General features: G+C 38.3%; 1 protein-coding gene across 7 annotated transcripts in view; it reads left to right on the plus strand.

Moving 5' to 3' along the window:
• Nucleotides 1-22,259, plus strand: part of LOC111151430 (tripartite motif containing 37) — a 141,823-nt gene that overhangs the window by 101,635 nt on the left and 17,929 nt on the right. For 5 of the 7 annotated variants that reach the window (XM_022509437.1, XM_022509435.1, XM_022509436.1 and 2 more), the window contains 3 exons: nucleotides 16,078-16,206; nucleotides 16,783-16,972; nucleotides 18,774-18,892. In XM_022509437.1, coding sequence (XP_022365145.1) covers nucleotides 16,078-16,206; nucleotides 16,783-16,972; nucleotides 18,774-18,892 — 438 coding nt within the window. Of the gene's footprint in view, nucleotides 1-16,077; nucleotides 16,207-16,782; nucleotides 16,973-18,755; nucleotides 18,893-22,259 lie in introns of all 7 variants that reach the window. The other 2 variants (XM_022509433.1, XM_022509434.1) reach the window with 1 other exon arrangement.

The raw sequence follows: 22,259 nt of genomic DNA on the forward strand, positions 1-22,259 counted from the left end.
ATTTACTATCCTAACCTCTTTAAGTAGTACTGTTCAGTGGGATAAAGTACATGCACATTGTTGTGCTACCATCACCACCATTTATCCCCAGAACTCCTTTTCTCTTGCACAAACTGAATCTCTCTACCTATTAAACAATAAATAGCTCTCTACTCTTCCTCCTCCCAGTGCCTGGCAGCCACTATTCACTGCCTGTCTCTATGAATTTGATTGTTCTAGGTACCTTGTATAAGTACAAACTTACTTTTGTGGCTTGCTTATTTGACTTAGCATAATGTCTTCAGGGCTCCTCCGTAATAGAGCATGTGTCAGAATTCTCTTCCTTTTTGTGGCTAGATGATACTCCATTGTGCGTGTATGTATATGCCACTTTTTGTTTATCCATTCATCCTTTGATGGACATCCTTTGATTCACATCCTTTGGCAACTACTTTTTGGCTATTTTGAATAATGCAGCTGTGAGTTTAGGTGTTCATCTCTTCAAGACCTTGCTTTCGATTTTTCTGGGCATATATACATAAAAGTGGAATTGCTGTATCATATGGTAATTCAGTTTTTAATTTTTTGAGAACTGCTGTAAAGTTTTCTATAGAGGTTGCACCATTTTACATTCCTATCTAATAGTGCAAAAAGGCTCCAGTTTGTCCACATCTTGCCCATCACTTAAAATTTTGTGGTTTTGTTTTGTCTTTGATAATAGCCATACAAATGCGTGTGTAGTAGTATTTTCTTGTCTTACTGTGTTTTTGATTCACATTTATCAGTGATGTTGAACATTTTATAGTGTTTATCGGGCATTTGTTTATATTTTCATTTCATTGGAGAAATACCTATTGAGATCCTTTGCCCATTTTTGAAATGGGTTATGTTGGTTTTTTTCTCCCCATCCCCTCAAGATTTTATTTTTAAGTAATTTCTCTACCCAGTGTGGGCCTCGAACTTATGACCCTGAGATCAAGAGTCTACCATCTGAGCCCACCCCGTGTCCTGGGCACTTTTGGCTTTCTGTTTTTGAGTTGTTTTTTGTTTTTTTTTTTTTTTTTTGTTTTTTTTTGTTTTTTTAAGATTTCATTTATTTATTTGACAGAGATCACAAGTAGGCAGAGAGGCAGGCAGAGAGTGAGTGGGGAAGCAGGCTCCCTGCTGAGCAGAGAGCCCAATGTGGGGCTTGATCCCGGGATCCTGAGATCATGACAGGCGGAAGGCAGAGGCTTAACTCACTGAGCCACTCAGGTGCCCCTTGTTTTTGAGTTTTAAGAGTTCTGTATGTCTGGATATTAATCCCTTATCAGATGGAGCACCTGGGTGGTTCAGTTAGTTAAGCATCTGACTGTTGATTTTGGCTAAGGTCATGATCTCAGGGTTGTGAGATTGAGCCCAGCATTGTGAGATCAAGCCCTGCGTTGGGCTCTGGGCTCAATGCGGAGCCTGCCCAAGATTCTCTCCCCCTCTCCTTTTGCCTCACCCCCACATGTGTGTGCATGCACGTGCACTCTCTCTTTCTAAAATAAATACATATTTTTTAAAAAATCCCTTATCAAATATGATTTATAAATATTTTTTCCTATTCATTGGGTTGCCTTTTCACTCTGTGGCTGTTATCTTTTACAGTTTTTAATTTTGTTAAAGTCCAGTTTATCTGTTTTTTTTTTTTTTCCTTTTGTTGCTTGTGCTTTGGTGTCATAGTTCAAAAAAGCATTGCTAAAGCTGATGTTATGAAGCTTTTCCCCTATATTTTCTTGTGAGAGTTTTCTATGGGGTTTTTTTGTTGTTGTCTTTTTCTTTTAAAAGATTTATTTATTTGGGAGAGACTAGGGGGTGCAGAAGGAGAGAGAGAGAGAGAAACTGCACTGAATGTGGAACCCGACACAGGGCTCAATTCTGAGATCATGATCTGAGTCAAAACCAAGAGTCCAACACTTAACTGACTTTACCACCTAGGTGCCCAAAGAGTTTTATAGTTTTAGATGTTATATTTTATAAATGTCTTGGATCTATTTTTAATTTTTAAAAATTTATTTATTTATTAACATGAAATATTTGCTTCAGGGGTACAGGTCTGTGAATCATCAGTCTTACATAATTCATAGCAAATTTTGTATATGGTATTAGGTAAGGGTCCAGCTTCATTCCTTTGTGTGTGGATATCAGCTTTCCTAGCACCATTTGTTGAAAAGATTTTCCTCTCATCATTGAATGGTCTTGATACCCTTGTTGAATATTGTTAAAGGGGCACCTGGTTGGCTAAGTCAATGGAGTCTGTGACTCTTGATCTCAAGGCTGTGAGTTCAAGCCCCACATTAGAGGTGGAGATTACTGGAAAAAAAAAAAATAATCATTTGAGCGTCTATGTGAGCATTTATTTTTGGGCCATCTGTGTGTTTATTAAAATAGGATATATTAATGCTTGATACTAGCGGTAATAATCCAGTAGAGATGAATAGAGGACAAGATGATTGCCAAATACATAGATTCTCCTAAAATAAGCATGACACTTCAATAGAAATGAAGTAATAGAAAATGAAGTAAAGGTTAGGATTAGTCTGTTAATGTGGGAAGAAATACAAATGGACAGTATACATCTCAAAGGATACTCAACCTTACCTAGCTGTCACAGAAATGATAGTCTGAAACAAAAAGAAATAATGCTCTTTAGATGGACTTTTGTGAAAAAGCTTTTTGTTACCTATTTTTGCAAGTGGAAGTACTTGCAACTTCCTGTTGTCACTTGGTTTTATTATTCTGCTAAACAAAAGTTTAAAATTTTTATTTTAGGGGCGCCTGAGTGGCTCAGTGGGTTAAAGCCTCTGCCTTCAGCTCAGGTCATGATCCCAGGGTCCTGGGATCGAGCCCCGCATCGGGCTCTCTGCTCAGCGGGGAGCCTGCTTCCCTTCCTCTCTCTGCCTGCCTCTCTGCCTACTTGTGATCTATGTCTGTCAAATAATTAAAATCTTAAAAAAAAAAAAACCTTTAAAAAATTTTTTGTTTTAGATAGATCTATTAATAGTTTTCATGGTTTGTAGGTTTAATGTTTTTATTTGGAAGGTCTTTTTAACTCCCAAGTTTGTAAAAATGACCCATTTTTTTTTAAGATTTTATTTATTTATTTGACAGAGAAATCACAAGTAGGCAGAGAGGCAGGCAGAGAGAGAAGGGGAATCAGGTTCCTCACTGAGCAGAGAGCCCGATGTGATCCCCTTGAGATCATGACCTGAGCTGAAGGCAGAGGCCCAACCCACTGAGCCACCCAGGTACCCCAAGACCCATTTTCTTGTGGCATTTTAAAAAAATTTTTAACATTGATGTCATTATACCATTCATAATTTGTTTTTCATGATGATGTCTGAGGTAAATTCTTTTATTTCCCCAAAAGAAACATTTTTTTGAGAATCCACTCTGTCCAACAATATGAAATGCATCCTTTATTGATAGACTAAATTCCCATATTTGCATTGTTCTGTTTTTAAATTTGTTCATAGAGATTAGATCATTTGAAATTGCCAACATACAATTGTTTTTGACCTGCAAAAACAGCAGTTTGATATTGCTTAACTGAATATTTGTAGTGTCTTTAACTACTGTGTTTCATAGTTCATGATACTTGATTGACTTGTCTTCATTTTTGTTTTTGTTTTCAAAATATTCTTGATGGTTCTTGCACATTTTCTCTTTCAGAAAACATTTGACTGGAATTGCATTATTTAATGGATTTAATTACATTTAATTTGGGGAATTGACATTTTTTCAGTTTTGAAACATTAACTCTGGGAAAGTGGTATTTCTTTTTATTTTTTAATTATTTTATTAACATATTATGTATTATTAGCCCCTGGGGTACAGGTCTGTGAATTTCCATGTTTACACACTTCACAGCACTCACCATAGCACATAACCTTCCCCAGTGTCAACCCCACCACCCTCTCCCTAGCCCCTCCCCCGGCAACCCCCAGTTTGTTTTGTGAGATTAGGAGTCTCTTTTGGTTTGTCGCCCTCCCAATCCCGTCTTGTTTCATTTATTCTTTTCCTATCCCCCAAACCCCCCACGTTGCATCTCCACTTCCTCATATCAGGGAGCTCATATGATAGTTGTCTTTCTCCAGTTGACTTATTTTGCTAAGCATAATACCCTCTAGTTCCATCCACGTCGTCACAAATGGCAAGATTTCATTTCTTTTGATGGCTGCATAGTATTCCATTGTACATATATACCACATCTTCTTTATCCATTCATCTGTTGATGGACATCTAGGTTCTTTCCATAGTTTGGCTATTGTGGACATTGCTACTATGAACATTCGGGTGCATGTGCCCCTTTGGATCACTACATTTGTATCTTTAGGGTAAATACGCAGTGGTGCGCTTGCTGGGTCGTAGGGTAGCTCTATTCTCAATTTTTTGAGGAACCTCCATGCTGTTTTCCAGAGTGGTTGCACCAGCTTGCATTCCCACCAACAGTGTAGGAGGGTTCCCCTTTCTACACATCCTCGCCAGCATCTTTCGTTTCCTGACTTGTTAATTTTAGCCATTCTGACTGGTATGAGGTGGTATCTCACTGTGGTTTTGATTTGTATTTCTCTGATGCTGAGTGATGTGGAACACTTTTTCATTTGTCTGTTGGCCATATGGATGTCTTCTTTGCAGAAATGTCTGTTCATGTCCTCTGCCCATTTCTTGATTGGATTATTTGTTCTTTGGGTGTTGAGTTTGATAAGTTCTTTATAGATTTTGGATACTAGCCCTTTATCTGCTATGTCGTTTGCAAATATCTTCTCCCATTCTGTCAGTTGTCTTTTGATTTTGTTAACTGTTTCCTTTGCTGTGCAAAAGCTTTTGATCTTGATGAAGTCCCAATAGTTCATTTTTGCCCTTGCTTCCCTTGCCTTTGGCAATGTTCCTAGGAAGAAGTTGCTGCGGCTGAGGTTGAAGAGGTTGTTGCCTGTGTTCTCCTCAAGGATTTTTTTTTTTTTTTAATTTAAAGATTTTTTTTTTTTAAGGATTTTATTTATTTATTTGACAGAGATCACAAGTAGGCAGAGAGGCAGGCAGAGAGAGAGAGAGAGGGAGAGAGGAGGAAGCAGGCTCCCCGCTGAGCGGAGAGCCCGATGTGGGGCTCGATCCCAGGACCCTGGGATCATGACCTGAGCCGAAGGCAGAGGCTTTAACCCACTGAGCCACCCAGGCGCCCCTCTCCTCAAGGATTTTGATGGATTCCTTTCTCACATTGAGGTCCTTCATTTTGAGTCTGTTTTTGTGTGTGGTGTAAGGAAATGGTCCAGTTTCATTTTTCTGCATGTGGCTGTCCAATTTTCCCAACACCATTTGTTGAAGAGACTTTTTTCCATTGGGCATTCTTTCCTTCTTTGTCAAAGATTCGTTGACCATAGAGTTGAGGGTCTATTTCTGGGCTCTCTGTTCTGTTCCACTGATCTATATGTCTCTTTTTGTGCCAGTACCATACTGTCTTGATTATAGCTTTGAAATAGAGCTTGACGCATGGAATTGTGATGCCACCAACTTTGGCTTTCATTTTCAACATTCCTCTGGCTATTGGAGGTCTTTTCTGGTTCCGTATAAATTTTAGGATTATTTGTCCATTTCTTTGGAAAAAATGGATGGTATTTTGATAGGGATTGCATTAAACATGTAGATTGCTTTAGGTAGCATAGATATTTTCACAATATTTGTTCTTCCAATCCATGAGCATCGAACATTTTTCCATTTCTTTGTGTCTTCCTCAATTTCTTTTATGAGCACTTTATAGTTTTCTGAGTACAGATTCTTTGCCTCTTTGGTTAGGTTTATTCCTAGGTATCTTACGGTTTTGGGTGCAATTGTAAATGGGGTTGACTCCTTAATTTCTCTTTCTTCTGTCTTGTTGTTGGTGTAAAGAAATGCAACTGAGGGGCACCTGGGTGGCTCAGTGGGTTAAAGCCTCTGCCTTCGGCTCAGGTCATGATCTCAGGGTCCTGGGATCGAGCCCCGCATCGGTCTCTCTGCTCAGTGAGGAGCCTGCTTCCCTTCCTCTCTTTTTGCCTGCCTCTCTGCCTACTTGTGATCTCTCTCTGTCAAATGAATAAATAAAATCTTTATAAAAAAAAAATGCAACTGATTTCTGTGCATTGATTTTATATCCTGACACTTTGCTGAATTCCTGTACAAGTTCTAGCAGATTTGGAGTGGAGTCTTTTGGGTTTTCCACATATAGTATCATATCATCTGCAGAGAGTGATAGTTTGACTTATTTGCCAATTTGGATACCTTTAATTTCTTTTTGTTGTCTAATTGCTGAGGCTAGGACTTCTAGTACTATGTTGAATAGCAGTGGTGATAATGGACATCTTGCCGAGTTCCTGACCTTAGCGGAAAAGCTCACAGTTTTTCTCCATTGAGAATGATATTTGCAGTGGGGGTTTTCATAGATGGCTTTGATAATATTGAGGTATGTGCCCTTTATCCCTACACTTTGAAAAGTTTTGATCAGGAAGGAATGCTGTACTTTGTCAAATGCTTTTTCAGCATCTATGGAGAGTATCATATGGTTCTTGTTTTTTATTTTATTAATATATTGTATCACATTGATTGATTTGCGGGTGTTGAACCATCCTTGCAGCCCTGGGATAAATCCCACTTGGTCATGGTTTATAATCCTTTTAATATACTGTTGGATCCTATTGGCTGGTATTTTGGTGAGAATTTTTGCATCTGTGTTCATCAAGGATATTGGTCTGTAATTCTCTTTTGATGGGATCCTTGTCTGGTTTTGGGATCAAGGTAATGCTGGCCTCATAAAATGAGTTTGGAAGTTTTCCTTCCATTTCTATTTTTTGGAACAGTTTCAGGAGAATAGGAATTAATTCTTCTTTAAATGTTTGGTAGAATTCCCCTGGGAAGCCGTCTGGCCCTGGGCTCTTGTTTGTTGGGAGATTTTTGATGACTCCTTTAATCTCCTTACTGGTTATGGGTCTGTTCAGGTTTTCTATTTCTTCCTGGTTCAGTTGTGGTAGTTTATATGTCTCTAGGAATGCATCCATTTCTTCCAGATTGTCAAATTTGCTGGCGTATAGTTGCTCATAATATGTTCTTATAATTGTTTGTATTTCTTTGGTATTGGTTGTGATCTCTCCTCTTTCATTCATGATTTTATTTATTTGGGTCCTTTCTCTTTTCTTTTTGATAAGTCTGGCCAAGGGTTTATCAATCTTATTAATTCTTTCAAAGAACCAGCTCCTAGTTTCGTTGATTTGTTCTGTTGTTTTTTTGGTTTCTAATTCATTGATTTCTGCTCTGATCTTTATTATTTCTCTTCTACTGCTGGGTTTAGGCTTTCTTTGTTGTTCTTTCTTCAGCTCCTTTCGGTGTCGGGTTAGGTTGTGTTTTTGAGACCTTATTTCTTGAGAAAGGCTTGTATCGCTGTGTATTTTCCTCTCAGGACTGCCTTTGCTGTGTCCCACAGATTTTGAACCGTTGTGTTTTCATTATCATTTGTTTCCATGAATTTTTCCAATTCTTCTTTAATTTCCTGGTTGACCCATTCATTCTTTAGAAGGATACTCTTTAGTCTCCATGTAATTGGGTTCTTTCCAAATTTCCTCTTGTGATTGAGTTCTAGCTTCAAAGCATTGTGGTCTGAAAATATGCAGGGAATGATCCCCATCTTTTGATACCAGTTGAGACCTGATTTATGACCCAGGATGTGATCTACTCTGGAGAATGTTCCGTGTGCACTAGAGAAGAATGTGTATTCTGTTGCTTTAGGGTGGAATGTTCTGAATATATCTGTGATGTCCATCTGGTCCAGTGTGTCATTTAAGGCCTTTATTTCCTTGTTGATCTTTTGCTTGGATGATCTGTCCATTTCAGTGAGGGGAGTGTTAAGGTCCCCTACTATTATTGTATTATTGTTGATGTGTTTCTTTGATTTTGTTATTAATTGGTTTATATAGTTGGTTGCTCCCGTGTTAGGGGCATAGATATTTAAAATTGTTAGATCTTCTTGTTGGACAGACCCTTTGAGTATGATACACTGTCCTTCCTCATCTCTTATTATAGTCTTCGGCTTAAAATCTAATTAATCTGATATAAGGATTGCCACCCCAGCTTTCTTTTGATGTCCATTAGCATGGTAAATTGTTTTCGACCCCCGCACTTTAAATCTGGAGGTGTCTTTGGGTCTAAAATGAGTTTCTTGTAGACAGCATATTGATGAGTTTTATTTTGTTTTGTTTTTAAGATTTTATTTATTTATTTGACAGAGATCACAAGTAGGCAGTGAGGCAGGCAGAGAGAGAGGTTGAGAGAGAGAGAGGAAGCAGGCTCCCCACTGAGCAGAGAGTCCAATTCAGGGCTCGATCCCAGGACCCTGGGATCACGACCGGAGCTGAAGGCAGAGGCTTTAACCCACTGTGCCACCCAGGTGCCCCGAGTTTTGTTGTTTTATCCATTCTGATACCCTGTGTCCTTTGATTGGGGCATTTAGCCCATTTACATTCAGGGTAACTATTGAGAGATATGAATTTAGTGCCATCGTATTGCCTGTAAGGTGACTATAACTATATATTGTTTCTGTTCCTTTCTGATCTACTACTTTTAGACTCTTTCTTTGCTTAGAGGACCCCTTTCAGTATTTCCTGTAGAGCTGATTTGGTGTTTACAAATTCTTTTAGTTTTTGTTTGTCCTGGGAGCTTTTTATTTTTCCTTCTATTTTCAATGATAGCCTAGCCGGATATAGTATTCTTGGCTGCATGTTTTTCTCGTTTAGTGCTCTGAATATATCATGCCAGTTCTTTCTGGCCTGCCAGGTCTCTGTGGATAAGTCTGCTGCCAGTCTAATATTTTTACCATTGCATGTTACAGACTTATCCCAGACTGCTTTCAAGATTTTCTATTTGTTGCTAAGACTTGTAAATTTTACTATTAGATGATGGGGTGTGGACCTATTCTTATTGATTTTGAGGGGGGTTCTCTCCTCCTCCTGGATTTTGATGCTTTTTCCCTTTGCCATATTAGGGAAATTCTCCACAGTAATTCTCTGCAATATACCTTCTGCTCCCCACTCTCTTTCTTCTTCTTCTGGAATCCCAATTATTCTAATATTGTTTCATCTTATGGTATCACTCATCTCTCGAATTCTCCCCTTGTGGTCCAGTAGTTGTTTGTCTCTCTTTTGCTCAGCTTCTTTATTCTCTGTCATTTGGTCTTCTATATCACTAATTCTCTCTTCTGCCTCATTTATCCTAGCAGTGAGAGCCTCCATTTTTTATTGCACCTCATTAATACCTTTTTTTATTTCAACTTGGTTAGATTATAGTTCTTTTATTTCTCCAGAAGGGCTTTTATTTCTCTTATTTTCTCTTATTTCTTGGCTTTTTCAAGCCCAGCTAGCCCCTTGAGAATCATCATTCTGAACTCTAGATCTGACATATTACCAATGTCCATATTGATTAGGTCCCTTGCCTTTGGTACTGCCTATTGTTCTTTTTTTGTGGTGAGTTTTTCCACCTTGTCATTTTATCCAAATAAGAATATATGAAGGAGCGAATAAAATACTAAAAGGGTGGCAAAGACCCCAAGAAAATGTGCTTTAACCAAATCAGAAGAGACCCCAAATCGTGGGGGTAAGAAAGGGGGTAAAAAGAAGTTCAGAAAAAGAAAAAAAAATTAAAAAAAAAAAAAAAAGAAAAATATAAAAAAGAAAATATATATATTAGACCGGTGAATAGAACAGGGTCACCCACTTAATTTTGGGAGTATTTTGGTCTCTTAGGAAAAACTACCTCCCAAAATTTTAAAGAATGAAAAACATATATAAGGGTAAACACGATGAAGGGATGGAATATGACTATAAAGGTGAAAAAAATTTTTTAATTTCTAAAAAAGGAGTTGATAAGATAAGCTGGTTAGGAGAATAAAGAAAAAGAAAGTGGAGAGAATTTGTTGAGGCTGGAGACTAGAACAAAGCCCTGTGCTAGATTTAAGGTATATTTTGATCTAGTAGCAGTTGTATCCCAAATTTTTTTAGAAGAAAAAACCTTATGTGTATACAAAAAATAAAGTTAGATACAGTGAAGGATAAAATATGAGTATAATAATGAAGGTTCAAAAAAGATTTTTTTTATGAAAGGTATTGTTAAGATAAACTAAACATTAAAAAAGGAAAGAGTAAAAGTTTAAAAAAATTTTAGCATAAGAAAAAGTAAAATTTAAAAAAATTAACTTTGCAAAACTAAAGAATCATGGGTAGAAAGCCATGAATTCCATGCTTTGCTTTCTCCTCCTCTGGAATTCCGCTGTTCTCCTTGGTAAGTGAACTTGGTTTTGGCTGGATTTCTTGCTGATCTTCTGGCGGAGGGGCCTGTTGTAGTGATTCTCAAGTGTCTTTGCCCGAGGCGGAATTGCCCGCCCTTACCGGGGGCCAGGCTAAGTAATCTGCTTGGGTTCACTTTTGGGAGCTTTTGTTCCCTGAATGCTTTCCGTAGAGTTCCGGAGGACGGGAATGAAAATGGCGGCCTCCCAATCTGCTGCCAGAGGAGCCGAGAGCTCGGGGCCCCACTCCTCAGTGTGCCTTCGGAGAAAAGCGCTCAATCACTCCCATGTTCCTGGCCTCTGGCTGTGCTCCGAGCTCACCCAGCCTGTGACCAAGGGTTTCTTTCTCTGGCACACAGCCCCACCTGGAGTCTCCAAACCCCGCAGATCCCTGTGCTCTTCCAGGGGGGTCTCCCCGGATTTTGTAGGGTCCCTGCTCACAGAGCAGTGGCCTGTGCCATGGATCACAATTTAAGGTAACCCCAAGTTGAGAGTTCACTCCTCGGCTCTGTCTGTAGCTGGCTTCCCTGCTCTAATACCTGCGAGCTCTGTGACACTCAGACACCCGTGATCCTTCTGTGACCCCATGGGACCTGAGACCATGCTGTCCCTGTGTCGGCTTCACCCCAGCTTAGCCTCTGGAGCGATGCCTCTCAGTGGAGCTGACTTTTTTTTTTTTAAGATTTTATTTATTTATTTGACAGAGATCACAAGTAGGCAGAGAGGCAGGCAGAGAGAGAGAGGAGGAAGCAGGCTCCAGAGCTGACTTTTAAAGGTTCTGATTTTGGGCTCTGTTGCTCCGCCACTTGCCAGGAGGTGGCCCCTCCCCCTGCTTTGGAGTCACTTCTCAGGCAGTCCTATCTTTCAGAAAGTGGTCGATTTTCTGTTTCTAGAATTGCTGCTCTTCTTCTCTTCTATCTCCTGTTGGATTTGTAGTGTTTGGAATGATAAGCTATCTAGCTGATCTCCTGCTACCTGATGTCATCTCAGCCTGCTACTTCTCCACCATCTTAACTCCTCCCTCCTTGGAAAGTGGTATTTCTCCATGTATTCTGATCATCTCTCATATATACTTCGGAGTTTTAGTTTTCTTCATCTAAAATCTGTAAATGTCTTATTATATTCATTTCTAGATAGGTTATAACTTAGGTTGCTATTGTGAATGGGTTTCTTCCCCCACCCCCCATAATATTTTCTAATTATTTGTCACTTTTAGGAATACTGTTGGTTTTTACATGTTTGTCTTGTATTCAATCCACTTAATGAAATTTTTAAATTTTAAGTTTTTCAGTCGATTATCTTGAATTTCTAAGTAGATGATCATATTATCAGCAAATAATTATAGTTTGTTTATTCCTTTTTTGCTTATTTACTTTTCATTTTTCATTGTCTAGGCTAGGATCTCAGAACAATGCTAACTAATAGCAGTAATAGAATTTTTGAAATGTTTTCAACTCTGTTTAGGAATTCCTTTAGTTTTCTCAAGTACAATACTTGCTATGTATTTCTTTATAGATTTATTCTTTAGAGAGCAAGAAAGAGAAAGCACAGGAGCAGGAGAGGTAGAAGGAGAGGGAGAGAGAATCTCAGCCAGACTTTGTGCTGAGCGAGGAGCCAGACGCAGGGCTCGATCTCATGATCCTTAGATCTCTACCTGAGCCAAAACCAAGTCAGACTCATAATCAACTGGGCCACCTCAGCACCCCTGCTATATGTTTTAATTGTTTTTATGAAGTTAGAAGATTCATCCTTCTATTGCTAATAATTACTGTGTACAGTAAGTACCACTGTTACTCTGTGTGGGATATCGTTCTAATTATTCTAAGTCACATGTGCATTAACTCATTTAATCCCAACAACTCTGAGGCAAATTATTTTTATCCCCAATTTACAGATAGATAAATGGAGGCACAGGGTATTAAACAGCATTCTCAGAGTTTTACAGTGGTAATTGGCAGAGTCAAGAACTTGAACCACAGAGCCTATGGCTTTCACCGTTGCACCAAAGTACCTCTTTTTCTACTTACTAAGAGGTTCTTTGTTTATTTATCAAGAAGTTGTATGGAATTACGCTTTTTGGCATCTCTCAAAATGATCGTGTTATTTGTTCAATTATTTTAACTTTAAAGAATTACATTTCTTATCTAATGATGACCATTCTCAAAATAGTAGAATGAATCCTGTTTGGTTTTGATAATTTATAATTTTTTAAGCTATACTACCATATTTAGTTTGTTAATTTTTTTTAAAAGATTTTATTTATTTATTTGATAGAGATCACAAGTGGGCAGAGAGACAGGCAGTGAGAGAACAGGGGAAGCAGGCTCTCTGCCAAGCAGAGAGCCCGATGCGGGGCTTGATCGCAGGACCCTGAGATCATGACCTGAGCTGAAGGCAGAGGCGTAACCCACTGAGCCACCCAGGCACCCCTGCTAACATTTTAGTTAGCATTCTTTACTATTATAGTCACAAGTAAAATTGAGTTGTATTTTTGTTACATTATCCTTAACCCATTTGAATTCCAATTTTATGCCAGCCTTATGGAATAAATTCAGAACCTTTTGTCCTTTTCTGTGCTATGAAATTTTTTTTTTAATTTATTTTTTTTTCAGTTTTCCAAAATTCATTGTTTATGCACCACACCCAGTGGTCCATGCAATATGTGCACTCCTTAATACCCACCACCAGGCTCACCCAACTCCACACTTTCCTCCCCTCCAAAACCCACAGTTTGTTTCTCAGAGTCCACAGTCTCTCTTGGTTTGTCTCCCTCTCCGATTTCCCCCCACTCACTGCTCCTCTCAATCTCCCAGTGTCTTCCATGTTTTAACATCTTGTCTGCTATTTAAAAGTTTAATGAGGGGCACCTGGGTGGCTCAGTGGGTTAAAGCCTCTGCCTTCAGCTCAGGTCATGATCCCAGGGTCCTGGGATCAAGCCCCACATCCGGCTCTCTGCTCTGACGGGAGCCTGCTTCCTTCTCTCTCTGCCTGCCTCTCTGCCTACTCGTGATCTCTGTCTGTCCAATAAATAAAAAATAAATAAATATTTAAAAGTTTAATGAAACTCATTCATAAAACCATTTAGTAGTTCTTTCAGGGACAGAACTTTAACAGCCTGTTTAATTTCAATGTGTTATTGGTCTCTGGGCGCCTTGGGAGGCTCCGGTGGTTAAGCATCTGCCTTTGGCTCAATCGACTCCCACATAGGGCCCCCTGCTCAGTGGACCCCTGCTTCTCCCTCTCCCAATGCTGCTCTCCCTCCTTGTGCTCTTTCACTCTCTGTCAAATAAATAAATAAAATCTTAAAGGGAAAAAAAGTGTTTATTGGTCTCCTATTTCTCCTTCTTAAACCAGTTTCCATAATTAATTGTCCTTGAAAATTACTCATTTTATTAGGTATTTAAATTTATTGGTATGAAGTCACTTATTCTGGTCTCTTAAATTTTAAAATGTCCTCTGAATATTGGCTGTTAAACTTTTTCTCTTATTTTGCTTGTATGTGTCTTCTTATTTTGTTGTTTAATTTGACTTGCTGGAAACTTGTCCATTTTATTTGTCTCTTCAAAGACCTAGTTCTTAGATACATTTCATCTACTCTTTTCTACCTTTTTATTACATTAAATTCTGCCTTTGTTTCTATTTTAATAGTCTACTAACAGTGGATTATTGGTTAAGGGCCATATTATAATTTATATATACATTGCAGTGGAAAAATTGGTATTAATTTTTTCTCACATCTTTTTTTTCAAGTGTACAATTCAACAGTTTTTAATATATTCACAAAATCATGTAATGATACCATTATCCAGAATTAGAACACTGTCTACAACATCTTCATCACGCTCTCCCCAAAAACTTCATCCCCGTGAACACTTACTCTCCATTTTTCCCTTCCCTTAACCCCTGGTAACCTCTAGTCTGTTTTCTCTATATGGTTTTACTTCTTCTGGACTTTTTATATAAATAGAATCCTACAATATGAGGCCTCTATGTCTGGCTTCTTTCACTTAGCATAACATTTCCAAGGGTCACCCATGTGATAGCATGTATTTCATTCCTTTTTATGGCTGAATCATAACTTCATTGTATATGTCTACCATGTTCTGTTTACCCACTCAAAATTTGATGGGCATCATGTAGTGTTTTCCCACTTTTTGGCTATTATGAATAATGCTGCAAATATTCATGTACATGTTTCTGTGCGGACATACATTTTTATTTATCTTGGGAATATGTTTAGAAGTGGAATGCTGGGATATAGGGGAACTTCTTGAGGCACTGCCAGAACTGTTTCCAATGCAGCTGTACCATTTTACATTCCCACACAATTCTTAATTAGAACCCAGTTGAGGGTTCCAATTTCTCCAAATCCTTGCCAGCATTTGTTATTGTCCATCTTTTTTTTTCCCCTTGTCCATTGAGTTGTCTTGACCTTACCAAAAATTGACCATAAATGGTTTATTTCTGGACTCTCAGTTCTGTTCCACTGATCAATATTTTTGTCTTTACACCAGTATACCACACAGTCTTGGTTTAGCATAGTTTTACAGCAAGTTTTTGAAATCAGAAGTTTGAGTCCTCCATTCAAGATGTTTTTGGGTCTTCTAGATCTTTTCATATGAGTTTTAGAATCAGCTTATCAGTTTCCGCAGTTAAAATGAAAGACTCTCAGGGCTCCTGGATGGCTCAGTTAAGCACCCAACTCTTGATTTTGGCTCACGTCATGATCATCAGGGTCATGGAATTGAACCTCACAGCGGGCTCCTCACTGAGTAGGGGTAGCTGAGTAGCTGGGAGTCTGCTGGAGAGTGTCTCTTGCCTTCTCTCTCTGCTCCTCCTTCCCTTTCTCTCTCTTTAAAAAAATTAAAAATAAAAATTTTAAAAAGACCGTTGGAATTTTTATAGGGATTGTGTTGAATTTGTAGATCAGTTTTGGGAGTATTGCCGTATTAATAATATTAAGTCTTCTGATCAATGAACACAGTATTTTTCCCCATATAATTTTTTAATTAAACATGTATTGGAAAGATTCAAAAATTTCCATACTTATTGTCTTTAAGCAGTGTGTGATAGTTTTTAATGTGAAAGTCTTAAATTTATTAAATTTTTTCTTAAGTATTCTATTTGATGCTATTTGTAAATGGAATTCTTTACTTAATTGCATTCTTGAATTGTGCTTTGCTGGTCTATAAAGAGATAATCAGTTCTTGGTCTTGTGTCCTGTTGATCCTGTTTATTACCTTTAAGTGCATATCTTCTGCTTTCTTTTTATTTATTTTTATTCTTTTTCCTAACTTCTTGAGTCTGTGCATATTAGGCCACTTAGCTTCATTTTTTTCTAACTCATTATAAGGCTCTACACTTTTTTCTTAATGATCATTTTAGCCAAAAACATCTTGTGTATTGTATTTGTGATTTATTTCTAATTCATTGATTTTCTTATTAATCCAGTAATTTATGATTTTCAAGTGTTTGGGGGGTTATATTTTTGTTGTTAATACTTTGGCATTGAGATTGGAGTTCATATCTGGTAGGGTTTTTCTTTTGGAGTTTACTGATACTTTTCTGGTTTTGTTAAGACTGCTCCACAAGTAGCAAAGTGGAAATACTTACTGCGTAAAACCCCAAATAAACCATTTGGGACCAGATTGTCCTGGGTTTTTTGGACACAGTAGATAGAATACATTCTATAAGATTAGCCTTCCTCTGACTGCCTGTATAGTGAGTTTTGTGCTATTTTATCTCATTTGGAAATATTTTTAAATGTCTTTCAGCCACAAATAAGAAGAGTAATTCACCCAAGCCAGCTCGGTCCAGTATAGCAGGTAGTCTGTCACTTAGAAGAGCAATAGACTCTGGGGAAAATAGCCGTTCAAAGGGAGACTGCCAAACTCTGTCCGAAGGTAAATTTGGAGAGCTTAAAATATAATTTCATGGGTAGGTGTTTGTTATTTAAAACTGATTTCATGGTGTACATAGGTTTAGACCTTTAAAGGCACCAACAATGCTGAAACTTGTTTCAAAAGTTCCTTGATCTCACAAGAGAACAGACCCATCCCTAGAAAATGCAGCCGTTAGGGGCTCCTGGGTGGCTCAGTCCTTAAGTGTCTGTCTGTGGCTCACGTCATGATTCCAGGGTCCTGGGATCGAGCCCCGCATCAGGCTCTCTGCTCCGTGGGAAGCCTGCTTCTCCCTCTCGCACTCACCCTGCTTGTGTTCCCTCTCCCGCTGTGTCTCTCTCTGTCAAATAAATAAATAAAATCTTTTAAAAAAATAAAGAAAAAGAAAATCCAGCCATTAGACTGCATATCTGGATTCCTTGATTTTTAAATATTTGGCATAAAAAAACTGGGATAAATTTTTTCATTGGTTTGAGTTTTCCTGCAGTTTAAAAATGTTTATGTAGTGAGCTATTCTAAATTGGAGACTAAAGAGCTTTTGTTTGGCTTCTTTCTGAGAATCCCTTTTCTTTTCTGTAGGCTCCCCAGGAAGCTCTCAGTCTGGGAGCAGGCACAGTTCTCCCCGAGCCTTAACACAGAGCACCATCAGTGATATTTTGCTGAAATCTGAAGACCAGCAGTGTCAAGCTTTGGATTCGGATGCTGTTGTGGTTGCAGTTTTCAATGGTTTACCTGCTGTTGAGAAGAGGAGGAAAATGGTCACCTTGGGGTAAGTTCTTTCGTTTATGTAATGGAATAATAACTAATAGCTTTGTTTGACACTTTTTAAGTCTACATCGTAATAATGAATAAAATAAATTTCTACTTTGTTAATTTTTTAGTGGACAAAGTTTATTGTATTAAAAGCCATAAAGTATCAGAGACCTTTTTTCATGAGTGGAATGATATGAGATCGTATCAGACATTCAGTTATATTAGAGATCATTTTCACTAAAGTGTGTAACCTTGTGTGAATTCTGCCTTGTGAGTTTTTGATGTATGTGTCAGCTTTTGCTTTTTTTTCCCCCTCTCGCCACACTTTTCAAAGACATTTGTGCTGGGCTGTTTTACGCCATAGGTCTTATATGCATATTTTGTACGTAACAAAGCACTTCTGGCAGTTTTATTTTAACATTGCTTTTGTACTTTTATCTCACCTATTTTCTCTTCTCTTATGAAAATGTCTTTGAAACTCAGAGTTGGAATTTCTCAAAAGGATATACTGTATGGCAGTTGTGACCTTTATCTCTCGCCCAGGAAACATAAACTCAAATCCCAGCCATGTCAATTAAACTTCCATCCATTAAAAAGATAGAGTGGTTATGGAATGTATTATCTGTGAATGTGCTAGATGAGCCATTACTATCCATCTGCTGACCTATTTATGGATATTAAATATATTTCTAAGTTTAAACAATGGAATAGTTCTACCAGGAGACTTTGGGGAAAAAAAACTTTGATTTAAATTTAGAGAGAGATTAACATCCCTAAGTTTACCTCATTTAAACAGTTAGAGGGTCTGGATAATTACCAAATGTAAAAGAACAGTTGGTATGATTTAGTTTTGTTTTAGCAGTGGGAAAGTGTTACAATTATTCGGATTGTCTAGTCCTTCCCATTACCTACCCTGATTTTATACATATTCCTTTCAGGTTGAAGCTACAACTAGCTTTTATATTTTGTTTTGGAGATTTTATATCTGCCTTTAGTCATAGCAATTAAATGTATATGAACATAGACTTTTTTTCTAGACTGTAAAATCCTCTATAAATACCTGCAGCTCTTAGCTATTACCCTCATTTTACAGTTAATTGTATTGCTAGCCTGGCTTATGTGGTGTTTTCTAATGTGTCTTTTTTTCCTTGCCTGATTTAAAGTAGTTTGTAAGCAAAAATTTTAAATACTAGTAATAAGTGGTTCAAAAATGGAAGTAAAAAAGAATATTAAGTGAAATCACCCTCATGTTTGTCTCCCATCTGCTTCGTTTTCCAGCTCCTTGTCCACACATATCCCTGCTGTTTTTAATTTTTTATATATGCTGTGTCTTCTCAGTTTTTTATGCATATTTAAGCAACTGTGACTGTATAGCTTTTTTAATACAAAATTTACACCATATTTTCTCAGTAATAGATCTGAAGTCTTTCCTTGTCAATGAGAACATATTATTTAGGATTTCTATTTTTATCTTTTAATCAAAATTTTTATTGAAATAATTAGATGTTCACATACAATTCTAAGAAATAATAGAGAGAAATCCTATGCACTTTACCCAGTTTCCCCTAACGATGACGTTTTGCAAAACTGATACAATATCACAACCAGGATACTGACTTGATACAATCTATCATTTTCTAATCTTTTACTGTGGGTCTATTCGTGAATTTTTTAAAAAAACAATACTTGGAAATCAGTATTAAACACCAATGCCATATACCGTACTTAGTTTCATGCTCAGTTTCAGGACAAGAAGAAAATATATATTGTATCACTGACTAGTTATAAAAAAATACCAGGTTGTTTTCTCCCTTGAGGGCTAATGCTAAAGGAGGTCGTCTGGAAGGAATGCAAATGACTGATTTGGAAAATAATTCTGAAACTGGGGAATTACAACCTGTACTACCTGAAGGAGCTTCAGCTGCGCCTGAGGAAGGTATGGAATGATAAAGTTGGTGGGAGGTGGGAATAATGATTTTTTTGGTGTGTTGGTGTGGGGAGTAGTTAAAAAAGTTATTGAAACCTCCAACATGCTTACCATCCAACATGCTTGATCTGAATACAGCATTTATTGTACGACTGAATTTGATTTACTAGGACATTGAGCACAGAGGAAGGCAAAGTGGGTGACTGACTACATAAAAGGACATGTCTTACTTAGAAGGGAGGTTTACAGGTTGGTGGGAGGAATCTGCAGATAGTTCATCTGCTCATTCAATAAATGTGTTAAGCCACCTACATGACAGGCATTCAATTTGCTAGATATGCAAAGATGAGATTAGATATGTTCATAGGCTTAGGGAAAATGCATGAAGCAACTAATTATAATATTAAGTGTTAAGTACTTTGTCTTTTAAAGTCAGTTTTTTTTTTAAGATTTTATTTATTTATTTGACAGAGCATGAGCAGGACAAGTCGGTGGGGAGCGGGCGTGGGATGGGGACAGGCAGAGGGAGAGGAACAAGCAGACTCCTTGCTGAGCCAGGAGCCTGAGATCATGACCTGAGCTGAAGTTAGACACTTAACTGACTGAGCCATGCAGGCGCCCTAAAGCTAGTCTTGATTAATATTTGTAAAATTTGGGGGTGCCTGGGTGGCTCAGTGGGTTAAGCCTCTGCCTTCGACTCAGGTCATGATCTCAGAGTCCTGGGATCGAGCCCCAAGTCGGGCTCTCTGCTCAACAGGGAGCCTGCTTCCTCCTCTCTCTCTCTGCCTGCCTCTCTGCCTACTTGTGATTTCTGTCAAATAAATAAAATCTTTTAAAAAAATTTGTAAAATACAGAACTATTCCAAACTCTAACCATTTAAAAAAAATCCTTTATAGTAACGGACTTCAACTCTGGCCCTTCATTCTCAGTTACATTTTCAGTATTCTGTGTGTTCTTCCAGGTTTATCATTCTTTATCTAAAAGCATAGGAGACATTTTGTAATATTGAGTAGCAGAGGTGTTTGGGGTTTTTTTTGTTTTTGTTTTTTAAGATTTTATTATTTACTTGAGAGAGAGCATGCATGAGTTGGGAGGAGGATAAGAGCAGAGGGAGAGAGACAAGCTGACTCTGCACTGAGTGCAGAGCCTGACACAGGGCTTGATATCAGGACCCTGAGGTGGTGATATGAGCTGAAATCAAGAGTCAGATGCTTAACTGACTGAGCCACTCAGGTGCCCCAGAACGTATTTTGAAATAAAACTATGTGTTTAAAAAAAAAAAAAAAAAAAAAGACTGTTTTGCCATTGTTGGGTCCTTTATATGTTAACTGAAAAGGATGTCAACTTTATTAATAATATTCGGCATTGAAAATTTTTTTCCCATTTCTCTGAAACACTGCCACCTTTCACTTCTGTACTCATTTGAATTTTAATGATTGCTGAACTGTAGTTCAAAGCAAATATTCAGGTGCCACCATTTACCTCTGGCTGCCCTGTGAGAGGGTGTGTGGGTGGTGGCATTTTTAGATTTTTCAGTTAAAGAATACTAAACACTCTCCTCTAGGTTGATGCTTCTGCGGCAGCCAGCATTACTTCAGTAGAAGAGATTAAAAGGATTTTTAAAGTAAAGTGTTGATTGTTAAAACATTAAGATACAAATATTATGATTTAAAGTCTTTAAGAAAGGGCACCTGGGTGGCTCAGTGGGTTAAAGCCTCTGCCTTCAGCTCAGGTCATGATCCTCAAGTCCTAGGATCAAGCACTGTCAGGAGCCCTGCTTAGCCAGAAGCCTGCTTCTCCCTCTCCCACTTCTCCTGTTTGTGTTCCCTATCTCACTGTCTCTCTCTGTCAAATAAATAAAATCTTAAAAAAAAATAAAAAGAATGAAAGATCATCCTAAGGGATGAGTGCAGATTAGCCAGGTGAAAACTAGTGAAAGTTGAGGCCGGAGTAGAAACAGAGGACGGATCATGAAGAGTTACGTTGGATGTCCAGCTAAAATTTGGACTTTGTCCTTTAGGATCTAAGCAAAAAGTGAGATAATAAAATTCTGTTTTTAAATTCCTATTTTAGCTGTGTTGTAGGGAATGGATTTGGAGTGGGGAGTGGGGATGTGGAACTCTAGGGGCAGGGAAACTGGCAAGAAGCATGTTAAATCACTTTTGGTGAGATTTGGACTTAATTTCAGCCTTCAACTCATAAATGCACATTATCGCAGCACCCAGAACGCTGAAAGTTTTTTTTTTCTTTTTAAAGATTTTATTTATTTGACAAATCACAAGTACACAGAGAGGCAGGTGAGGGGGAAGCAGGCTCCCCGCTGAGCAGAGAGCCCGATGCGGCTCGATCCCAGGACCCTGGGATCATGACCTGAGCTGAAGGCGGAGGCTTAGCCCACTGAGCCACCCAGGCGCCCCAGCTGTAAGTTTTTGACATCAGTTTCATTTCTTACTTAGAGCTAATCTTTGACAGCTTATCACAAACTAGAGAAAACCATTTGCTTGGCAACATTTAGGATCTACCATGTACTTGAAACGCTGAGATTTAGAGTTAAGTGGTCGGTGTGACCCAGTAAGAAATTTTCTTTTATATAAGGAGCGGTATGATATAAAGAACCTAGAGTTGAGTGAGAAAACTGGCTGTAAACATGCAGATCAACAGTGCCACGGAAGTACAGCCTTGTGGTTCATTGGTGTCTAAACAGCTTGTTTACCATTAGAGTCCCAGGGTAGGCACTGAGAAGCCTGAGAAGTTACTGAGAAGGCTGGAAGAAGGGAATATAGTGGATGACAGTAGGAGCTCTGAGCCTTTTGGAATCTACTTTGTGAAGGAGAATGGGGCCTTACTCACAGATGTAGTAGTAGTATTCTATCAACAGGAAGCAATTCTCAAGAAACCTTTATTTTTCACACCAGTAAGCCTTGGTAGAAAGTTGAGTGGGCTTGTCTTATATCCATGGTTGGGAAACACAGGACTCTATTTGAGCAGAATTCCTAAGAGAAAATTTTCTGTGTCAGATGCCTGTAGGTAAGTCTGTCTGTGGTGTCTCTGTCACATCTGTCTGAAGAAACTTTAAAATAAAGTTTCTTTGTTATTGGTTACAGGGAATTTGGGACTACTAAGGTGGTTTTCTTAAATGTTTGTGCACATCGGTGAAACACGACTTCTTAGACATGTCAGGCATCAGCAGGCCTTTTCCTAAGTGGGACCATCTGGGACAACCTGGTGTTAATCTTGTTGTTTAATGGCTTGATACGGAAAAGCTTGACACCACCCCCATCCCTGCTGCTGCTGCCAGTTGATACCCTCCCTGCAGAACCCCTAAAGTAGATCAGTGTCTTCCTGTTCAGTCTAAGACTGGAGAGTGTGCTCTGA

Source organism: Enhydra lutris, unplaced genomic scaffold (assembly GCF_002288905.1).
Source record: "Enhydra lutris kenyoni isolate GAN:26980312 unplaced genomic scaffold, ASM228890v2 scaffoldscaffold26, whole genome shotgun sequence".
NCBI lineage: Eukaryota > Metazoa > Chordata > Mammalia > Carnivora > Mustelidae > Enhydra > Enhydra lutris.